Here is an 18754-nt window from a genome sequence, read left to right on the forward strand (position 1 = left end):
TGTCAGCAAAAGACTTGGCAGTTTCTCCTATATACTAAAGGAAAATTCTAGAATACAATATTCCAAAAGGAAAAAGACATAGACCAAAAATAATTTACTTTGGAAAGCTGAGTATTATCCCACAGAGGGGTAAAAATGGATCTTTAACAGAATAGAGGACTTTCAAGTACTCCTAATGAAAAGATGAGCACTGAATAGGAACTTTGAAATGCAAATTCAAGCCTCAAGAGAAACTTAGAAAATTAAATTTAAATTAGAGAAACTGGAATGGCCTATATGCTGATGAAGTAGATAGATAACATTTTAATAAAAGATGAAGAAATAAGTACCCCCATTAGAACCTTATTGTCTTCAAAGTATATGGAAGAAATTAAATAAGAAAAACAGGATCTGGGGTAGAAAAGGGAGGGTAAAAGGAATATGTTAGGGTAGAAAGGAAGAAGAAAAGGAAGTGGCTCATGGTACAAGGAAAGAGTAAGCATCAATGAATCTCACTCTTACCTGAAATGGACAAGAGAAGAGTTGAAGTTTGCTATAGTTAGTCAATAAACATCTATCAAGAGCTTACTATATGCTCGTGCTAGGTGCTATGCTTTTAGTGCTGGGATTATACAAAAAGAAGCAAAAGACAGCCCCCTGTCCTCAAGGAGCTCACAATCTAATGGAGGAAATAGTATAAATGAACAAGGGAGGGAGGAAAGGGAAGACAGTATTAGGAAGGAAATAATCACAAGAAAAATAAACTTCCTGATCGACCCCAAATGGGAATGTAAAGGGGAAAAAACAAAAGCATGCACATTGATTATGGAATGCCTGAATGGCCAAAGTATGATATATGAACATAATGGAATATTACTGTGCTACAAGAGATGACAAAAGAGAAATTTCAGAGACTCTTGGGGAAATGGAATGGATGTAGAATGAAATAAGCAGAATCAGAAGAACAGTTTTTTATTTCAATGATAATGTTAAAAAAAAAAACTTCTAAAAGACTAAAGAACTCTCTGATCAATGCAATGATATCTTGAGGGATGCATAAGGAAGGATGTTTTCCACTTCCTGGAAAAGAAATGATGGACTCAAGGGGTGGAAGGAAAAATACGTTTTTGGGCATGGCCACTGTGGACTTGATTTGCTTGACTATGTTTTTTTGGTTACAAGATAGTTGTTTTTGTTTTTTTTCTATTTTTTGTTAGGAAGGTAGGCTGGGGGAAAGGAGGAGGTAGGGAAAACAATATTCTCCAGCCTCCACCCCCACCCAAAAGGAAAGCCATTGAAAGATTTTTTTTTTTTTAAAGAGCATAAAGGAATACAGAAGGTAGTTCAGAAGGAAGCACAGACAAGTAGGAGAGTTTTCAAAATAAAGGGTAGAATTTATTATGTCTTAAGTAACATGAGAAAAACACATTTTCATATGTAACCACTTTTATTGAGTTAGTTTGCATATGGAAATGTTTGTTTTGGATTTTCTTTGGTACTTGTTTTGTTCATAATAAAAAAGAAGTATTAGATAAATCCACAATTCTACCAACCCTGTCCCCTCCCACCATCCCCCAACCACCCAGAGGTTTTTTTGTTTGTTTGTTTGTTTTTACAAACAGCAAAACAGCTATAATGTAAGGTTGCAAAGTATCATCAGGGGGTGATCCTTCTTTGGTACTATTTTGCTTAACTTTTGTCAGGTCCTGTGTATTGTGTGGAATGTTAACTGTGATGGAGTTTTTATGCTGTTTTAAAAAATTTACAGATTAAAAAATAAAGGAAAGATGAATACATTAGGAAGCAAAGAACAGAGGAAAATGTCACTTAAAAGATTTAATTTTATCGTACCTGAACTTAGATATTCGGGTCATACTGTGACACTTGAGTTCATAGGGATTAAAAGGACCATGAAGCAGTACCTTTACATGCAATGATTTAAAAAAAAAAAGTAGAATGTCAATAAACAAGGTTACTTTTTTTTTTCATTATAATTCTCCCCCTCTCCCTATCACTACCATCTAATCTCTCAAAAAATTACCACTCCCAAAAATTACATTTTGGACTTCCAACTAGAAAAGGCCCTCTTAAATTATAAAAGGAGACAACTAATAATGCATTATTTGTGTTGGTGGGGAAAGCCTCAATTCACTGAATTTTTATTTTAAACACCTTAACAAATTCCATGCTTCTTCCAGACTAAGTAAAATGTTTCCAAATAGACCTTTTTGGGGATGTAACTGATTACTTCAATGTAAAGTTTTTTGGGGGAGGGAGGAACATTGACCAACATCCCTAATACCTTCAATGAAAGCTTTATTGAAAATATTGGATAATCAGTGAATTTTACATTTTAGTGGAAATATCACACAAATGTAAGGTTTCTTAGTAATAAGAGTACAGAAGCTAGCTATCCCCAGGTCTATGTGTCCAAAGCCTTAAAACCATGGAGTTGTCAGTAAATTCCCCTGAGTACAGAAAGAAGCAGTACTGCTGAGTCCATTTAATGAAAAAGGGGTGGTGAAGTAGCAACAACCAGGCAAGAAATTTTCCAAGTTCTATATGCTGAGATTAACTAGTAGATTTCAATCTACTGGTTAAGGACCTCCTTTGCCAAGGAGGAGACAAAACATTTGCTGCCTGGGAGGGATTCAAAAAGTTTACTGACCTGCAAAATATTATTGCGGAAGCCTGACCAATAAATCATACTTTTTCTGAAAAAAAATGTTCTTTACATTAATTAATTCAACAAACATGCACTATGCTAGAGAATATGGGAATACAAAAAGAAAAATGACACAATCCATGTAGAACTTGCAATCTAATAGAGAAAAGGAAATGATACATATTCAAATTAGTATGGTACAAGAAAAAAAGTAATAGGGATTAGGAGAGATCTAAAATGTTCTAGGAAAATTCGAGAAGGAAGAAATTACTACCCACTTGGGGGAAGAGAAGGAATTGAAATTAAGTAAATCTCCATGGAATTTAGAAATTTCAAAACAATAAGTAGCAACTTACTGCTATAGGCTTGGGATAATAAGTTTTTTAGGATATTCAAAAGACAATTTCTAAAATTACCTTACAATTTGGGGTACCAAGTTTATTAGCAGAAAAGCTGTCTAACAATATTCGGATCAGAAACTTTTCATCCTCTTTACTGTGAGTTGATGGTGGTATAGTTGCACTGGCAGCATTTTCCACTGACTTGGAAAAGAATTCCTTCAGCATTTCATTGCTTTGCTAAAGAGTTACATGAAAAGCTTTTAATCAACATACAAAAGAAAATTATTTTCATCCCTCTATTCCCAGTAAAATTCCAGGCCCTTATTCCACAGTAACACAGTTATGTGAGACTAAACCAGGCATAGCCAAGTAAGACTGGAAAGGGGTGACAAAAGCACAGCCTCATGGGGGTAACAAGTTTGCAGGATACTCCTCGTATGACCATAAATCACTGTACTCAAGGGCCACACTCCCTTATGTCTTGGGTAGCTGTCATTTTTTTTTTTTGTCATACATCTTTGCTCCCTTTCTCATGCTCACTCCCTCAGGTGCATTAAGTTAAACACCCTTACGCTATGTTATATAATATGTGCCCATTTTAAAGTTCTGTTGCTTTAATCATTATTGGCTGGATTACTTCTACATAAGTAAAGCCCAAAAGACAGATGCAACAGGCAGGGATGCTTTCCCCTTTGTAGCTATTTAAGACATGGCTTAGAGATACAGGCACATTAATTCTTTAAAAATTCTAAAATATTAGCAGGGAGGATTAATATTTAACTCATATTTTGTAAACAGAAAAACTGAAAGTAACAATTAAAACTCATACTTACATAGCACTTTTAAAGTCTGCAAAGCCCTTTGCCCATAACAATAACACTATAAAGTTATAAGTATTACTACTGAGGGGCTCAGAGAGGTCATGAAAGCTAATCACTGTGAAAACTGGATTCAATCTTGAGTAGCTTAACTCTAGCTCCTGTCTTTAAACTACACTGGAACAATCATTTCACTTCTCTGGGGCTCAGTTTCCTCATATGTGAAGAGTTCAGACCAGAAGACTAAGGATACTTCTAGAGCTTAATGTGTGATCTCAGGACAAAGATTTACAATCCAGGTTTCCTGACTCCATCTTACAGAACTGTATATGGGGACTTGAAGGGACCCTATATGTAGGACACTCTAATCATTTTCCTCTCTCATTTTACACATGAAGCAAGAAGTCTAGAGAAGTGACAGACCCACTGTTACATAAACTACTAACTACCATTCAAAGAGTGGTGGTATCAAAGCTGGGATCATCAACCAAGAAAAGACACAAGAACACTTTAAATAAAAGTTGCTCCCAACAAGCATTTGGCAATTCTGACATTTGTCAAGGATGAAAGAAGAAAGAACCATACCTCCAGCAAGTCTAATAGGAAAGGGTAATTTTACAATGATTTGTTTGTATTTCCGATAGTGCTAAGGAACCATGTAGGCACAAAATGCAGTGTGGTGTCCCTTGGCGACGAAATGATCAAAGTCAGAGGTATAGGACTGGAACTCAAGAAAGACTAGGCCTGGGGGGCAGCTAGGTGGTGCAGTGGATAAAGCACTGGCTTGGATTCAGGAGGACCTGAGTTCAAATCCAGCCTCAGACACTTGACATTTAACTAGCTGTGTGACCCTGGCCAAGTCACTTAACCCTCATTGCCCAGAAAGAAAGAAAGAAAGAAAGAAAGAAAGAAAGAAAGAAAGAAAGAAAGGAAGGAAGAAAGGAAGAAAGGAAGAAAGGAAGAAAGAAAGAAAGAAAAAGACTAGGCCTAGTCACACAGATTTAGGAGCAATCAGCATTGTTTAGATCATCAAACCAATGGAAGTTGATAAAGTCACGAAAAGAAAGTAAAAGAGTATCCAGACAGAATCTTGTGGAATCCCTGAAGCTAGGTGATGGGATATGGGTGATGCAAGATTAAGACAGGTACATGGAGGGAGGCAAGTAGGGCAGGAGGGCTGAAAAGAAATGGCTTCTTCTTAGCATAAAGGAACTCTGTTACAGCTCATTTATGTTGGGTTAGACGTAGTCATTAGTCTCATCCACCTGTAGCAGACCTCTTTGCTTTGGTGCAGCACTTTGGCCAATGGAAAAACTTCTCTTTCTCTACAAAGAAAAAAGCTTTGAAGGTAAAGAAGAAATCTGGATTACAGGATCACAGATTCAGAGCTAGAAGGGGCTTTAGAGGCCAAGGAATCCAACCTCCTCATTTTGCAGATCTGGGAACTGAGGCAGAGAGAAAGGTTAAGTGATATTGTCCAGGGTCACACAATTTAGTATGTGTATGAAAGAGGATCTGAATTCAGGTATTCCTGACTTCAAGTCCAATGTCCTACTCATTACCCAACAGAACCTATGATTATGAGTTGGTTGGAGAGACTGTGAAACAAAAGGTAGAAGGGAAGAAAGAATCTCCTCCAAGGAAAAGCAAATCTGATCTGGAAAGGTCAGAATAAAAAATCATAATAAGAAGTTGATAGACAAGATAAATAAGGAAGTAATAAGAGGGCACCTAGCTAGCTACACTTGGTGAGTTAAAGTTATCAGGCTCCAACGAACTACATCTGAGGCACCAAAGACCTGGCAGATGGGACTGCTGAGCCAATCCTAGTGGCCTCTGAAGTATCTTGGAGACATTCCTTGGGAAGTCAAAACCAGAAAAGGTTTCTGTATATATTAAAATATTGACAGCAGGATTCTTTTATGTTAACAAAGAAATAGGGCAGCTAGGTGGCATAGTGGATAAAGCACTGGCCTTAGATTCAGGAGTACCCGAGTTCAAACCCAGCCTCAGACACTTGACACTTAACTAGCTGTGTGACCCTGGGCAAGTCACTTAACCCTCATTGCCCTGCAAAAATATAAAAAAAACAAAAAAACAAAAACAAAGAAATAGATGCCCATCCACTGGAGAATGGCTAAACAAACTGTGGTACACATCAAGGTCAGGAAATATCAACTGCTATCTATAAGAAACAACAAATAAGAAGAATTCAAATAAGCATGAAAAGATTTATATCAACTGATACCAGACTAGGCAAACAATATACACAATGAAAACAATGTAAATAAAATAAAAAGAAACTGAATTCTGTGTAATTAATAATGACCTAACCCAGCACTGGAAAAGAAATGAAAAAAAAATGCAGCCCCCTCTGTTCTTTGAAGAGGGAGAAGTTTATTATGGGCATGGAACACAGCATATGCCTTCAGACATGGTGGATACGTTGGTTAGTTTTGCAAAACTACGCCTTCTCCCTGTTTTGGAAAATTCTTTGTTATAAAGGGATGGCTATGGGGAATATATTAAAAAATAAAGATGATGTAAAAACAAAAGATATCACTAGAAACTTATAAGAAAGATCATAGAACCCAGAAGAAATAACATATGACAGCATAAAGGTAAAGGTTTTTCTGATTTTCAAAAAAGAGAAGGTAAAGAATGATTACAAACTATAGGCCAGTAAGTCTGACTTCAATTCCTGGGGAAACTTTGGAAAATATCATTCAAAAGATAGTAAACAGCAAGAAAAGGAAGTGATGATCCCAAAGAGCCAGCATCCATTGTTAAGTGTTTGGATACATGGGCATACCATCTTGATCTAACTTTCTTATTTGACAAGTGTCTAGACTGGTTGATCATGGGAATGCTGTAGATATAGTTTACCTACTGTATCTCTTTTATTTATCCAAAATCATACTTCTTGGATTCCTCCTCCCATCTTTTCTCCCCAGAAAGTCTCAATATTTTTAAATCTTCCAATTTTAATTTTCATTTAAATAAAACATAAGATGCAGTCCCTTTTGCTCTCTGCCTACCACCCAACTTTGCTGTCAACACTCTACATTGTGCTAAATAGAGTCCCACTGAATTATGCCATGTCATCCAGTTAAACAGAATTCCTTATCCAAATATACCTACTTTGGATTCATAGGATTCCTCTGCTAATTCAGCATAGCACTCTTTGATAAGCACATCTCGGATGTTCACCACTTCTTTAATCCCAGAGTAGCGATACACATCTACATGTAGGACACTGTGCACAACTGAATACACTTTCACTATGAGAGCACAGCCATTGACTAAAGCAGTGAACCTTTGGCTAGCCCCATAACTCCAGTGCTCTCCACAGACAAGAGACTTTGCAGCAGGACGCATCTTGCAGATCTTGAATTCCAGAGCCTACAAGACAAATATGGCACAATAACATTTTATAAACTCCATCATTTAGCAAACATTTATTGAAGCCCTGTGTTGGTACTGGAGGGGGATACCAAGACAATTAAGATTCTTTCTCTGCCCTGAAAAGGCTTAGTTAAGAATATACAATATCACAACTGTTACCATCTCAAACAAAGAAACAGGACCTCGACTGGACAAATCTACATTAAAACAATCTGCCTAAAACAAACTGCTGAGATAAGTGAGGATTTCACATTTCAGTTCTGAATTTATGTTAGCATGTATGGTTACGTTTCTTTAACTTTAAGAGGTCCACTATTTCATCTGTGTGGGTCCAGCCTCTATTAATGTGCATAACAACCCCTCCAAGGTTCCTAAATAACCACACTTGATAGACAGCCTTCTGGTGATAAGCCTCTTTTTAATTAACAAGGTGGATCCTTGAATTACAGATACAACATACATCATTAAGCTTGTACTCCATTCTAGATCGGTTAGAACCTGTCAGAACGAAGAGAGCTAGCAGACCTATCCCATACCTATCCCTGCAGGTATGAGCTTCAAGAATCACTTGGTCACATACACAGAGGCATCAGGTTCTCAGAAGTCATCTGGTATAATCTCCTCACTTATAGAAAGGGAAGCTGAGGTTTCAAAAAGTGACGTGACTTGCCCAAAGTCACACAGGTGATTGTCAGAATCAGGATTTGAACTAAAATCCTTTAATTCGAGAGATACTGCACCACACTGCTTCCTAAGTTACCATGAAGCATGACAAGGAGATTTTAGTAGTAGGTTATACTAGCATAGTAATGGATAAAAGTGTTGGGCATTTCTCTGTTAAGCATGCTTCTATGCTGTTTGAGTCCAAGATATCATAGTAAGAAATGTAAGAACAAAGTGAAAGAACACTGCCTTGCCTTTACAAATAACAAACTGGAGAGAGGAGACTGTACAGAAAATGAACTCCTGTATTTGACAATCCCTAAACCTTTCCTTGCTGGTGATATAAGCACTACATGAAAACATATTTGAGATAAATTTTATTAACTGTGGGGGAAAAAAGAAGGTAGGAAGTCATTCCTCTTTTCATCTTACCTGGAATGGAAGCTCTAGAAGATGGCAAGGGATTTCCATTAAAAGGTCTAGGCTTACATGAGACCTGTTACCATAATCTACAAAAAAGACCTATAATAAAGAATCAGAAACAGAAGAGTAGGTAGAAATAAAAATCACTAAAGAGACTATAAATCAGGATCAAAAACATAATGCACTATAATAATACTGAACTGTTACCATAGCAACTCAATGAGTAAACATAACAGATCTAATGCAATTATAGATCCCTATACTATACATCCTTTAGAGCCACCAAAACCAACCAAATTTCATGTTGTTTTCCAAGTAATTTCTGCCATTTATATTTATCACAAAAGCTTTTTTCTAAATGTCAAACTCTTGTCCATTTACCTTATAGTGATCTATTAGTGAACAACATACCTCAGCAGAATTTCCAGAAACATACAGGATCTGAGCTCTAAAATAGGTTTCTTTATTCAAATTAGCAAATGGTGCCAAACAAACTAAATCAGGATGTGGACGAATTGGCAAAGGCATCAATTTCAGCTGGTTTATTTCAACTGTTAGTTTTTTCAGAATATTTGTGTTTTTTTCATCAATCCTATAACCCCAGAAGTGACCAACTTCTACAACCTTAGGGGAAAAAAAGGAAATAAAATAATTTGAAAGGGATTTCTATACCAAACGAAAGGTTCAAAAGGTTTTAAAATCACAATACTTCATATATCATTATCTTTAACCTAACTAAAATTGTATTTTAAAAGTCCCAAATATAAAAAATGAAGATGCCAGTACAATATTAGTTTAACTAATTATCAGCTTCATTGACAACTTTATTATTTGATAGTTCAAAAACAAGTAGACAACCACCAAAGGGAAGTGATTATGATCTGTATATTTGGGGAAAGTATTCACAATAAAATAATATTAAATTACATTGAGCTATCCCACATTACACACCAATCATTAGTAAATTTAATTAAAATCTAGGGCTCCTAATAAAATATAGTTTTAAATATAGTTGATTCAATTCAATTTAAAGAAAAACTATATAGTCTTCTCAGTCAAATCCCTCCTACCTCGGTGACATCAATGGTTAAGAGCAGGCTGGTAATTGCTTGTGACTGCTCTAGAGCATCTAATGAAATCTGCATAGTATCAATTGTCTGTTTCTGGAAGTCCACGTTCACTCTAAATAAATACATAACTTTTTTAAAAGCGGTGATACAGAAGATATCTTCATAGGCTTTAAATTATCATTATGGTCTACATACATAATTGTAAAACGTAATAATACATCCTAATTGAATGTTACATATTAATGCTGAATTCTAAAATTCATGGCATTTAAAATATTATTTAAACCACAGAAATCGAAATAAATTTTTCAGAGTAACACTACAGACAAAGCCAAGTAAAGTATTTTCACTCATCAAAACAAGAGAGCCATGCAGAAATTTGTAAAAGAAATATGATACATGAAATAAAACAGAATGCCTGATCCATGGTGTACCTGCCACCTAAGCTGGCATGAGTGAAACCTTTATCTTGTGAAATTCAATTCAGAAAATGAAAAATAAGCCTATTTCTATTGATTATGCCTTTTAGTCAGAATGTAAAGCAATTAGATTTCCAAGATTCAGTATACTTTTAAATAGATCACTGTCCTTCTACAATTAGAGCTAATTATTAATGGCTATTGTGCTTCTTGTGCACAAAGAGCCTCAAATCTAGAGTTTAAAGGGACCCTGGTGGTCATCTATTCCAATCCCAATCGTGACTGAGGCTCAAAGAGGCTAATTAATTTCCTGAGGATTATAAAAGTAGTTTGGTAACAGGTTTGGGATTCAAATTCCCAAATACAGTGCATTAAAATCCCCAGGATACAATGAGGGATTTAATACTTATTGCAAAACATTAAAATTGTGGTTGGATAGGTTTAAAAATAATTAAGGAAGTATATGATGGACCTTAAGCCTCTCCTCCCATTCTGTGTGCCAGGTGATGCTGGCCTCCTTGCTGTTCTTCACACAGGATTCTCCCCTATACCTGGAATACTCTCCTGCCTCATTTCTACCTCTAGACTCCACTGGCTTCCCTCAAGTCTTAAAGTTCCATATATATATATATATATATATTGGTGTGAGGCAATTAGGGTTAAGTGATTTGCCCAAGGTCACACAGGTAGTAAGTGTTAAGTGTCTGAGGCCAGATTTGAATTCAGGTCCTCCTGACTCCAGGGCCGGTGCTCTATCCACTGCACCACCTAGCTGCCCCTTAAAGGTCCATTTAAAAGGTTTCACACAAGACACCTTGCCCAATCCCCCAAAATGCTAGTATCTTCCTCTACTGATTATCTACAATTTATCAGGTCTATATCTTATTTGTACATAGTTGTTTGCATATTATCTTCTTCATTAGACCATTTTCCTTAAGAACAGGGACCATTTTTTTTCTCCTTTATCCCCAGTCCTTAGCACAGAGTTTGATGTATGAAAACTAAACAGTTACATGAAGAACAAGGTTTAACAAGTGGGCAGCCTAAGTGCTGTACTGATTATCTGAGTTTTGTTAAAAGAACTATAGAAGTCCTCTAGTCCTTTACTGGTTAATTCTCTATTGAGGATATATAAAAAATGACAAGGTATAGACAGCTTGAGATCTATGCCAGTGAGAAAGTACCCACAACACTAACTCCACAAATCTCTTAAAATATCTGGATCCTACATCACAGTCACTCATTGCAATCTTGATTAGGGGCAGCTAGGTGGTGCAGTGGATAGAGGACTGGCCCTAGAGTCAGGAGGACCTGAATTCAAATTTCACCTCACATACTTACTAGCTGTGTGACTCTGGGCAATTGCCTCAAGCATCCAGGGCCATCTCTAATCACCCTGATGTATATCTTGCCAGTGGACCCAGATGGCTCTGGAGGAGAGAGTGAAATCGGTGACCTTACAAACAGCCCTTTCTTAGTTAAATCCAATTTAATGCAAGTCATGACATCAGGGCATTGTCCTCTTTGAGAATGAAGGACAAACAACAACAATCGATTAATTTTTGAGATTTCTGATCTTATTTATCACATAACTTTTTTTTTTTTTTTAGTGAGGCAATTGGGGTTAAGTGACTTGCCCAGGGTCACACAGCTAGTAAGTATTAAGTGTCTGAGGCCGGATTTGAACTCAGGTACTCCTGACTCCAGGGCCAGTGCTCTATCCACTGCGCCACCTAGCTCCCCCTATCACATAACTTTTACTAAAGTTCTCTTCCAAGGTTTTATCATGGCTTAGTGATGAATTGGAAGAAACCTCAGCAACCATCTAGACCAGCCTAAAATCAAAAGGAATTCCCACTACAACATACCTAACAAGTAGTCATACCCTTTCCCTGAAAACCCCCAATGGTGGAAAACACTTCTTAAGATAGCCCATTCCATGTCTCCAGCTGTAACTGCTATTGATATCAGGCCTACATCTGCTTTTTTGCAAATTTCTTTGCTTCTGGTTCTCCCTTTTGGGACCAGAGTCCAATCCATGGGACAGCTCTTCAAATAGCTGAACACAACTTATCTAGTGCCTCGTGAATCTTCACTTTTTTAGGATAAACATTTTCATTTTGTTTAAAGGATCCTCATACAACAAACTCAAGGTCTTTCACCCTCTTGGTTGTAGTTTTCTGGATGCTCTCTGACTTATCAATGCACTTTATAAGGTGACAGGCAGAATTCAACACAATCGTCCAGATTAGGTATGACCAGGGTAGAGAAGAAGGGAAGTATCACCTCCCTATTCCTAAAAGCCATGCTTTCATTAATGCAGCCCAAGGTCTCATTAGCTTTTTTTGGGCTACTATATCACATTGCTGACTCATATTGAACCTCCAGTCAATGAAAAACTCAAGATCTCAAGACAATCTATGACCTAATCATGACCTCCGCACCCCCCCCCCGCCCCATTCTGTAATTGGGAAGTTGATTTTTTTTTTTCAAATTTAAGGGTAAGACTAGGGATATTGTGAGATTCAAATGAGATCATGGATATAAAGTACTTTGAAAACCTTAAAGTGATATAAAAATGTCAGTTTTCATCATTATTATTATCATCAGTTTCAAGTCGCCAGGCCTCCAGTCTGGTAATGAATTTATTCCTGGAACTCTGGCTGTTTTTAGATATAGGTGTGTGCTGGTATATATTTAACAACTGGGCTCTCTAGGGAAAAAATGTGTACATACTTAGGCTTATTTGAATTTTCACAGTGAAAATTAAATGGACTCTCACAAGCAAAGTAGGGCTGGCTCTAGAACACTTCTGGATAAGACTTTATGCTTAACCCATAGAATTCTTAGATTCAGTACAAAGCTATAGTCTGTCAAGATCTTCACTTTGTTATTCAGTGTATTAATTATTCTTCAGGGCTCTGTGCCATTCACACATTTGATAAGCATGCCATTTATGACTTTATCTAAGTCACTGGTGAATATATTTAATAGCACAAGGCCAAGCACTGATCCCTGGGGGCCTTCTGCTCACAAATTCCTTCCACCCTGATACTGAACCATAAGATATTATATCAGTTATTTAACCAGTTATAAATCCATTTAACTGTATATTACTATCCAGTCCACCTCTCTGCATCTGCTCTGTAAGAAGTGATAAGTTATATCTTCAGCATTCTCATCATCTACCAGTTTAGTAACTCCGTTCAAAAAGGAAATGAACTTTGGAGGGAAAGAAGTTTCAAAGTTTTCAAAGTGTTCTTTTCACAACAACCCTGTAAGCCAGGCAGTTCAAGTATCATTATATTCATTTTACTATGGGGAATCTAAGGCAGAATTCAAACCTGGATCTTCTGACTTAACACTAGAGCATACTGACTCTCATTATAAATCATTTTCTATCATTGTACAGCAAGAAATATCAAAGAACTTTTCTTCTCATTGGTTAAGGACATAGTAGTGATTAACTGATTCAACATGATGAATACTTGGAAGTAAGTCTAAAAACCAGGCAGTTTAAAAGAAACTTGAGATTCTCCCCCACCCGCCATCTCCCAAATAAGCTCTCTGTGAGGCCTACATATGCATTTAAGAAAGTTCAAGGCAAAAAAAAAAAAAAAAGGTTAACTTCTACTGACACCAGAACATAGGACTTGGAACAAAAAGAGCCTTCAGAGGTTCTCTCATACAATCCTCTTCAGTTTATAGACAAGCAAACTGGGGTCCAGAGAGGTTAAATGAAAACTGCCTATTGTCCCACAGGTTTGAAGTAACAAATCCTGAAATCTAACTCAGGTCCTCAGGACTCTCAGCTAGAGCACCCTTTCCACCACACCACAGTGCTAGTAAGATCTGAAAATCCACAAGCTGGCAGAAAGAAAAATGCCTCAGCACTCGTACCTTGTGTTCCTCAGCTTTGTAACTGTGCCTCCTTGCACCTTCCCTTCAATTTCTTCACTAGCATGAACATTGAGTTCAAGTGGAACTTTTATTTGAGACATCTTTATTGCCATATACACAGCAGGAAGAGTTTTAAATCTTTCTGTTGGATTGCGAGTAAATTCCACAAATGCCCTGTTGCCAAACAAAAAAAAAAAGAAATATTTATTCAAAAAAAAAAGTATTAACTAGATGTACTAACATCATTCCAGATCAGTTAACCAATCCCGGATAAATCTTTCCCTCTGAAATTCACAGGAACCTTTCATTTTACAATTCATCAGAAGCATGTACTGAAGGGGAGTGGGTGGGGGACAGGGGCAGTGACTAAAAGAATATATATTTCAAAAGAGAATTTATTTATAAAAATTTTTTTATTATTGCATGTAATTCTTTTTTTGGGGGGGGGTGGGGTAATGAGGGTTAAGTGACTTGCCCAGGGTCACACAGCTAGTAAGTGTCAAGTGTCTGAAGCCAGATTTGAACTCAGGTCCTCCTGAGTCCAGGGCCGGTGCTCTATCCAACTGCACTACCTGGCTGTCCCAACCACCTAGCTGCCCCTATTGCATGTAATTCTTATACAGTTCTCTACTCTATGAATTCTATGTTTCTGGAAGATCAGGAGCACACCTAAATTGAATTACAGTTTCTACAGCATTTTCACCTCCATTACTTCATTACAACACATCTGTGGAGGAACAGGGCCAGTTAACTTATCACCATTTGATAGCTGAGGAAACTGTCTCAGAGAAAGCCAAAGACCTACTGGAGGTCAAACACTAAGTAAATGCCTACAGCAGGACTAGAACCCAAGCGTTTTGCCTTCTAGTTCAGGGTTCTTTCCACTACAACACACTTATTGCCTCCCAAAATACTTAAAGGGATAAAATGTTAGGGTTAATGTTAAAAAGGGATCTTTTGTTTAGCAAGACAGTTGCTAATTTAGTCTAGTGAGAGCTCTGAAGAAGCAGACCTTGTGCCAAAGAAGTTTTGCAACTGAAGTTCCTAGAAAAACAGTCTCTGCTGTTAAAATGAAAATTTTATTTAAATGAACTCGAAGTCCTATAATTGGAATTACTAGTGTTTTATATTTCCATTCCCCTTTTTAAAAAATGAATGTAGGTAAAAATTATTAATACAGGCCTTGTAATTCTCATTTCCTGCTATCCTTGGATCATATTCTCAGGGTAGCAGGATTGAGGGGCTATGTGATCTAAGGCAAAATTTGAACTGAGATTTTTCTGACTCGAAACTATGCCAAAGTATCTGTGTATGACTTGTTTTACTTGATCCCAGAGCACAAATCTAGGAACCTGTAGCCTTAATTCAAGAAAAGGATTGCTAACAATTAGAGTTACAAAGGAGACAGGCTTGCTTAGAAAGCAATACATTCCTTGCTCTGGTCCTTGAGGTTAAAACTTACTAGATTACTAGTTGGGGACAGAGTAGAGAGGATTCTTGTTCAGGTAGGATTAGGTGGCCTTAGAGGTCCAACAAACACAGTTACCTAAGAAGTGACTGAAGCTGCCCAGGTTCCTTTCCTTGGGCAATGAATTGCCTAAGGCTAACCTAACGGTCATTTCCAGCCTCCGATTATTTTGTAGATCTCCCAAACTCTCCTCTCTGCAGACTCCCAATTTTTCTTTATGGACTTTTGATTGTTATACAAAACAACCTACCTATTGAAAGAGTGAGACACCTACCCCTTCCCACCCATAGCCTAGTCATTCTCTCTGCCTTAGTACCCTATATCAACCCTGTTCCAATACCCCACCTTGGGTACTCCAGTACTTGCAGTGTGGCACCCCAAGCAGCAACTCACTGCCCTGATTAAAGACTGCAATTTTGTTGTATTGATTGTTTTCATTTAAAATTCACCTTGAAAAGGAAAATAGCTGTGTGACCCTGGGCAAGTCACTTAACCCCAATTGCCTCACCAAAAAAAAAAAAAGAAAGAAAAAAAGAAAGAAAATTCATGTTGACAGGTTCCTTCCAAGTCTGAGAGTCTGTGATCAAATGTGATCACATATATGATAAAGGTGTTATGGGCCCGGGGTACCCCAGAAGTTCTCTGGGGCACATCAAAGAACCTTTTCCTTGAGAAACTAAACTAGAGGACAGACACCCCTAGAGAGATAAGTGGAACCAGTTCGGACTTAGTTAGCTCTGGGACCCCCACCCTTCATTCTAGTCTCCTTCAACCCTGGGGCAATAAGATTAGGTGTGGCTGCTTCCTTTGTGTCCTGAGGAGATGGCTTGAGAGATCTGCAGCCACCCCTCACCCAACTCCTCCAGCTACCACCAGTGGAGGATGGTCCTCCCTCACTAAAGGAACTTTCCACAGTCAGATGGTCACCCCCATCAGTCCTCTATAAAAGTACCTGCCAGCCTCCTGCTTGAGGAGATTGGTATCTCAGAGCCACTCTCTCTGTGACATGACTTTCTCCCCATGAGAAGTCCAAGGACTTCTTTCATGGTTTCCCTTCCATTCCCCTTCCCTTCCTCAGCCCTGAAATAAACTATTCTAACTGCTTTTGTGTGCAAGAGGGTGTAATTCTTTTTTTGTTTGTTTGTTTTGGTTTTGGGGGTTTTTTTGTGAGGCAATTGGGGTTAAGTGACTTGCCTAGGGTCACACAGCTAGTAATTGTTAAGTGTCTGAGGCCAAATTTGAACTCAGGTCCTCCTGAATTCCAGAGCTGGTGGCTCTATCCATTGCACCACCTAGCTGCACCCTAATTCTTTAAAGAGGAATTCCTAAGGACCTCAAACCCCTACCTTTCTCCCTTACACCATTTTCCCAATGACATTTTGGCTCCCAAACGTTGAAGGGTATAGGAAATTTCCTCTTTCCTCTTGGCACATAAAACTTGGAGGTAGAAACCTCCCTTCTGGGTTTCCTTTCTCCCTCTCCCACCTGACTCAACCTCCCGTTTGAGTCACAGAGAGGTAGAGACAGTCAGCTTTTGCACGCAACAGCAGACAGGCAGCCTGGGACTCCCTCGCCAAAAGCTCAGCTAGACGTCGGAACCACACTTGGACCCTCAGACTCCATGTTTCTGGATAAGAACTTTTGTGCTTGTGTGTCTATCCCTTGCTAAAAGGGACTACAGAAATTATCTAATCCAACCCCTTCAATTTACAGGTATGGAAATTGAGACCCAGGGAAGTATAGACTTGCCCAAGATCATATAGCAATTAAGTGGTAAAATTATGACTTGAACTCATCTCTTCCGAGTACCAAGTGCAAAGAGCTTTCTACTAGACAATGCTGTCTCCCATTTTGCAAGCTTTAAGTAGTATACTAGTATCAGGAATTAAAACTCACCAATAAAATGAGGCTAATCTGCCTTTCTTTCCCAGGTATTCAAAACATGTATATGGTACTATCCTGCTATGAAAGCAACAACCTCCTACTAACTGAAAATAAGTTTGATAATTTGGAAATTAGGCCAGTCATCCTTTAAGGCTTTAGATGGTTGTGTACTGACCCACTCTAGATCAGTCTTTAGAATTTACCTCACTGCACAGAGAACCACCTCTACCAAGCCCCCAGCTCTTCATCCAAGAACTCCCCCCAGCTGCAATGGGAGGGCTCCTCCTGGAATCCCCACAGGGTCAGGGACTAAACTCGGGGTGCATCCCATTTTCCTTTTCAACTTCTTTTTTGTGTGCTGTCTTCCACTTACAGAATATAAGCTCAAACAGAAAGCCATAGATCTCATAAAGTGGTTTCTCCTGTCTCCTACTAAAAAAACCAAGTATTCAATTCCTCAAGACATGGTTCAGGTTATTCAAGATTGTGAGAAAACATAAATAGTTGCTAGTTTCCCAATAAAAGGAATGGTACAGTTAAAAACAACAACTGCTACTAACTACTATGTGCGCCAGTCTTTTTTTTGGGGGGGGGGGAAGGCGGGGCAATGAGGGTTAAGTGATTTGCCCAGGGTCATACATCTAGCAAGTGTCAAGTGTCTGAGGCCATGTACCAGTCTTATAAATAAATATTCTATGTGAAGGCTAATGCATTGAAGTATATTCCCTCCCTTCTCCCAGATGCAGCGGTGAACCTTTATTATTTTCCTTTATCACTATGTATTTTCATATATAACTATTATTTTCCTATACAACTATACTATGAATAGAAAAAAATAAAATACCACTTACTTTGTACCATCAAATACAATGGATTTTACTTGACCACACTGCCTAAAGAGAGACTGAAGTTGTTTGTAGTAGATAAATCCATAGGGAGGAATATGCTTCAGCTGTTTAAAACATAAAATGACAGCTTCTTTTAAAATGTACCACAGCAGATTCTTCCATTCAACAACTCACTAACATAGTACTGAATATTTAAGGAACTTAAAAAATAAATTAACAGTTTAGTCTCAAGTTCCATGGGCAAGTATTTTATTTAATGCAATAGTGACTTTAAAAAAATTATAATCAAGTTTCAAATTGTAAATTAAGTTACCTACCAAGCTAAGTTTTTTTCCCTTAAAAAATCACACAATTCTAACACAAAATCAAAACTAGACTAAACTTTTTAAAAATAGCTTCAAAGTAATTCAAATAAGCAAAAATATATTTCTTAAGTTCCATTTAGACCTAGGAAAAGTTAGAGGAAGTTTTGGCTTTGAAGGAGAAAGTATTTAAAATTCTCTTTTGACTTTATAGTTGTTTGTACTTCATTCTCAAAGAGGACCATGATATTAGGAAGATGCCATGACTTGCAAGTGACCTGGATTTAAGTGACAGAGGGCTGTGCAAAGTCACCAGCCTTACTTTCTCCTCCGGAGCCATATGGGTACACCAGCAAGATATAGATCAGGATGAATGGAGATGACCCCAGATGCAGCAGGAGGCCTTGGCCTTTTTTGGAATTTATAGTACTTCAATTAAAAAAGAAAATTTATTTAAGGCACTATAATGAGCTTTTGACACTGACTAACAGGTCTCTTTAAAAATCACTGGTAAAATACTTTTATAAAGTTTAAACCTTTCTCATCAAATAGATGTTGTTATGGGCTGG

General features: G+C 37.7%; 1 protein-coding gene across 1 annotated transcript in view; it reads right to left on the minus strand.

Moving 5' to 3' along the window:
- Nucleotides 1-18754, minus strand: part of TDRD9 (tudor domain containing 9) — a 256016-nt gene that overhangs the window by 31383 nt on the left and 205879 nt on the right. The window contains exons 23-30 of the mRNA XM_043986132.1: nucleotides 17887-17987; nucleotides 13684-13857; nucleotides 9365-9476; nucleotides 8706-8918; nucleotides 8304-8393; nucleotides 6945-7205; nucleotides 3061-3222; nucleotides 1831-1901 (exon numbers count right to left, since the gene is read on the minus strand). Coding sequence (XP_043842067.1) covers nucleotides 1831-1901; nucleotides 3061-3222; nucleotides 6945-7205; nucleotides 8304-8393; nucleotides 8706-8918; nucleotides 9365-9476; nucleotides 13684-13857; nucleotides 17887-17987 — 1184 coding nt within the window. The remainder of the gene's footprint in view (nucleotides 1-1830; nucleotides 1902-3060; nucleotides 3223-6944; nucleotides 7206-8303; nucleotides 8394-8705; nucleotides 8919-9364; nucleotides 9477-13683; nucleotides 13858-17886; nucleotides 17988-18754) is intronic.

Source organism: Dromiciops gliroides, chromosome 2, assembly GCF_019393635.1.
Source record: "Dromiciops gliroides isolate mDroGli1 chromosome 2, mDroGli1.pri, whole genome shotgun sequence".
Classification (NCBI taxonomy): Eukaryota; Metazoa; Chordata; class Mammalia; order Microbiotheria; family Microbiotheriidae; genus Dromiciops; species Dromiciops gliroides.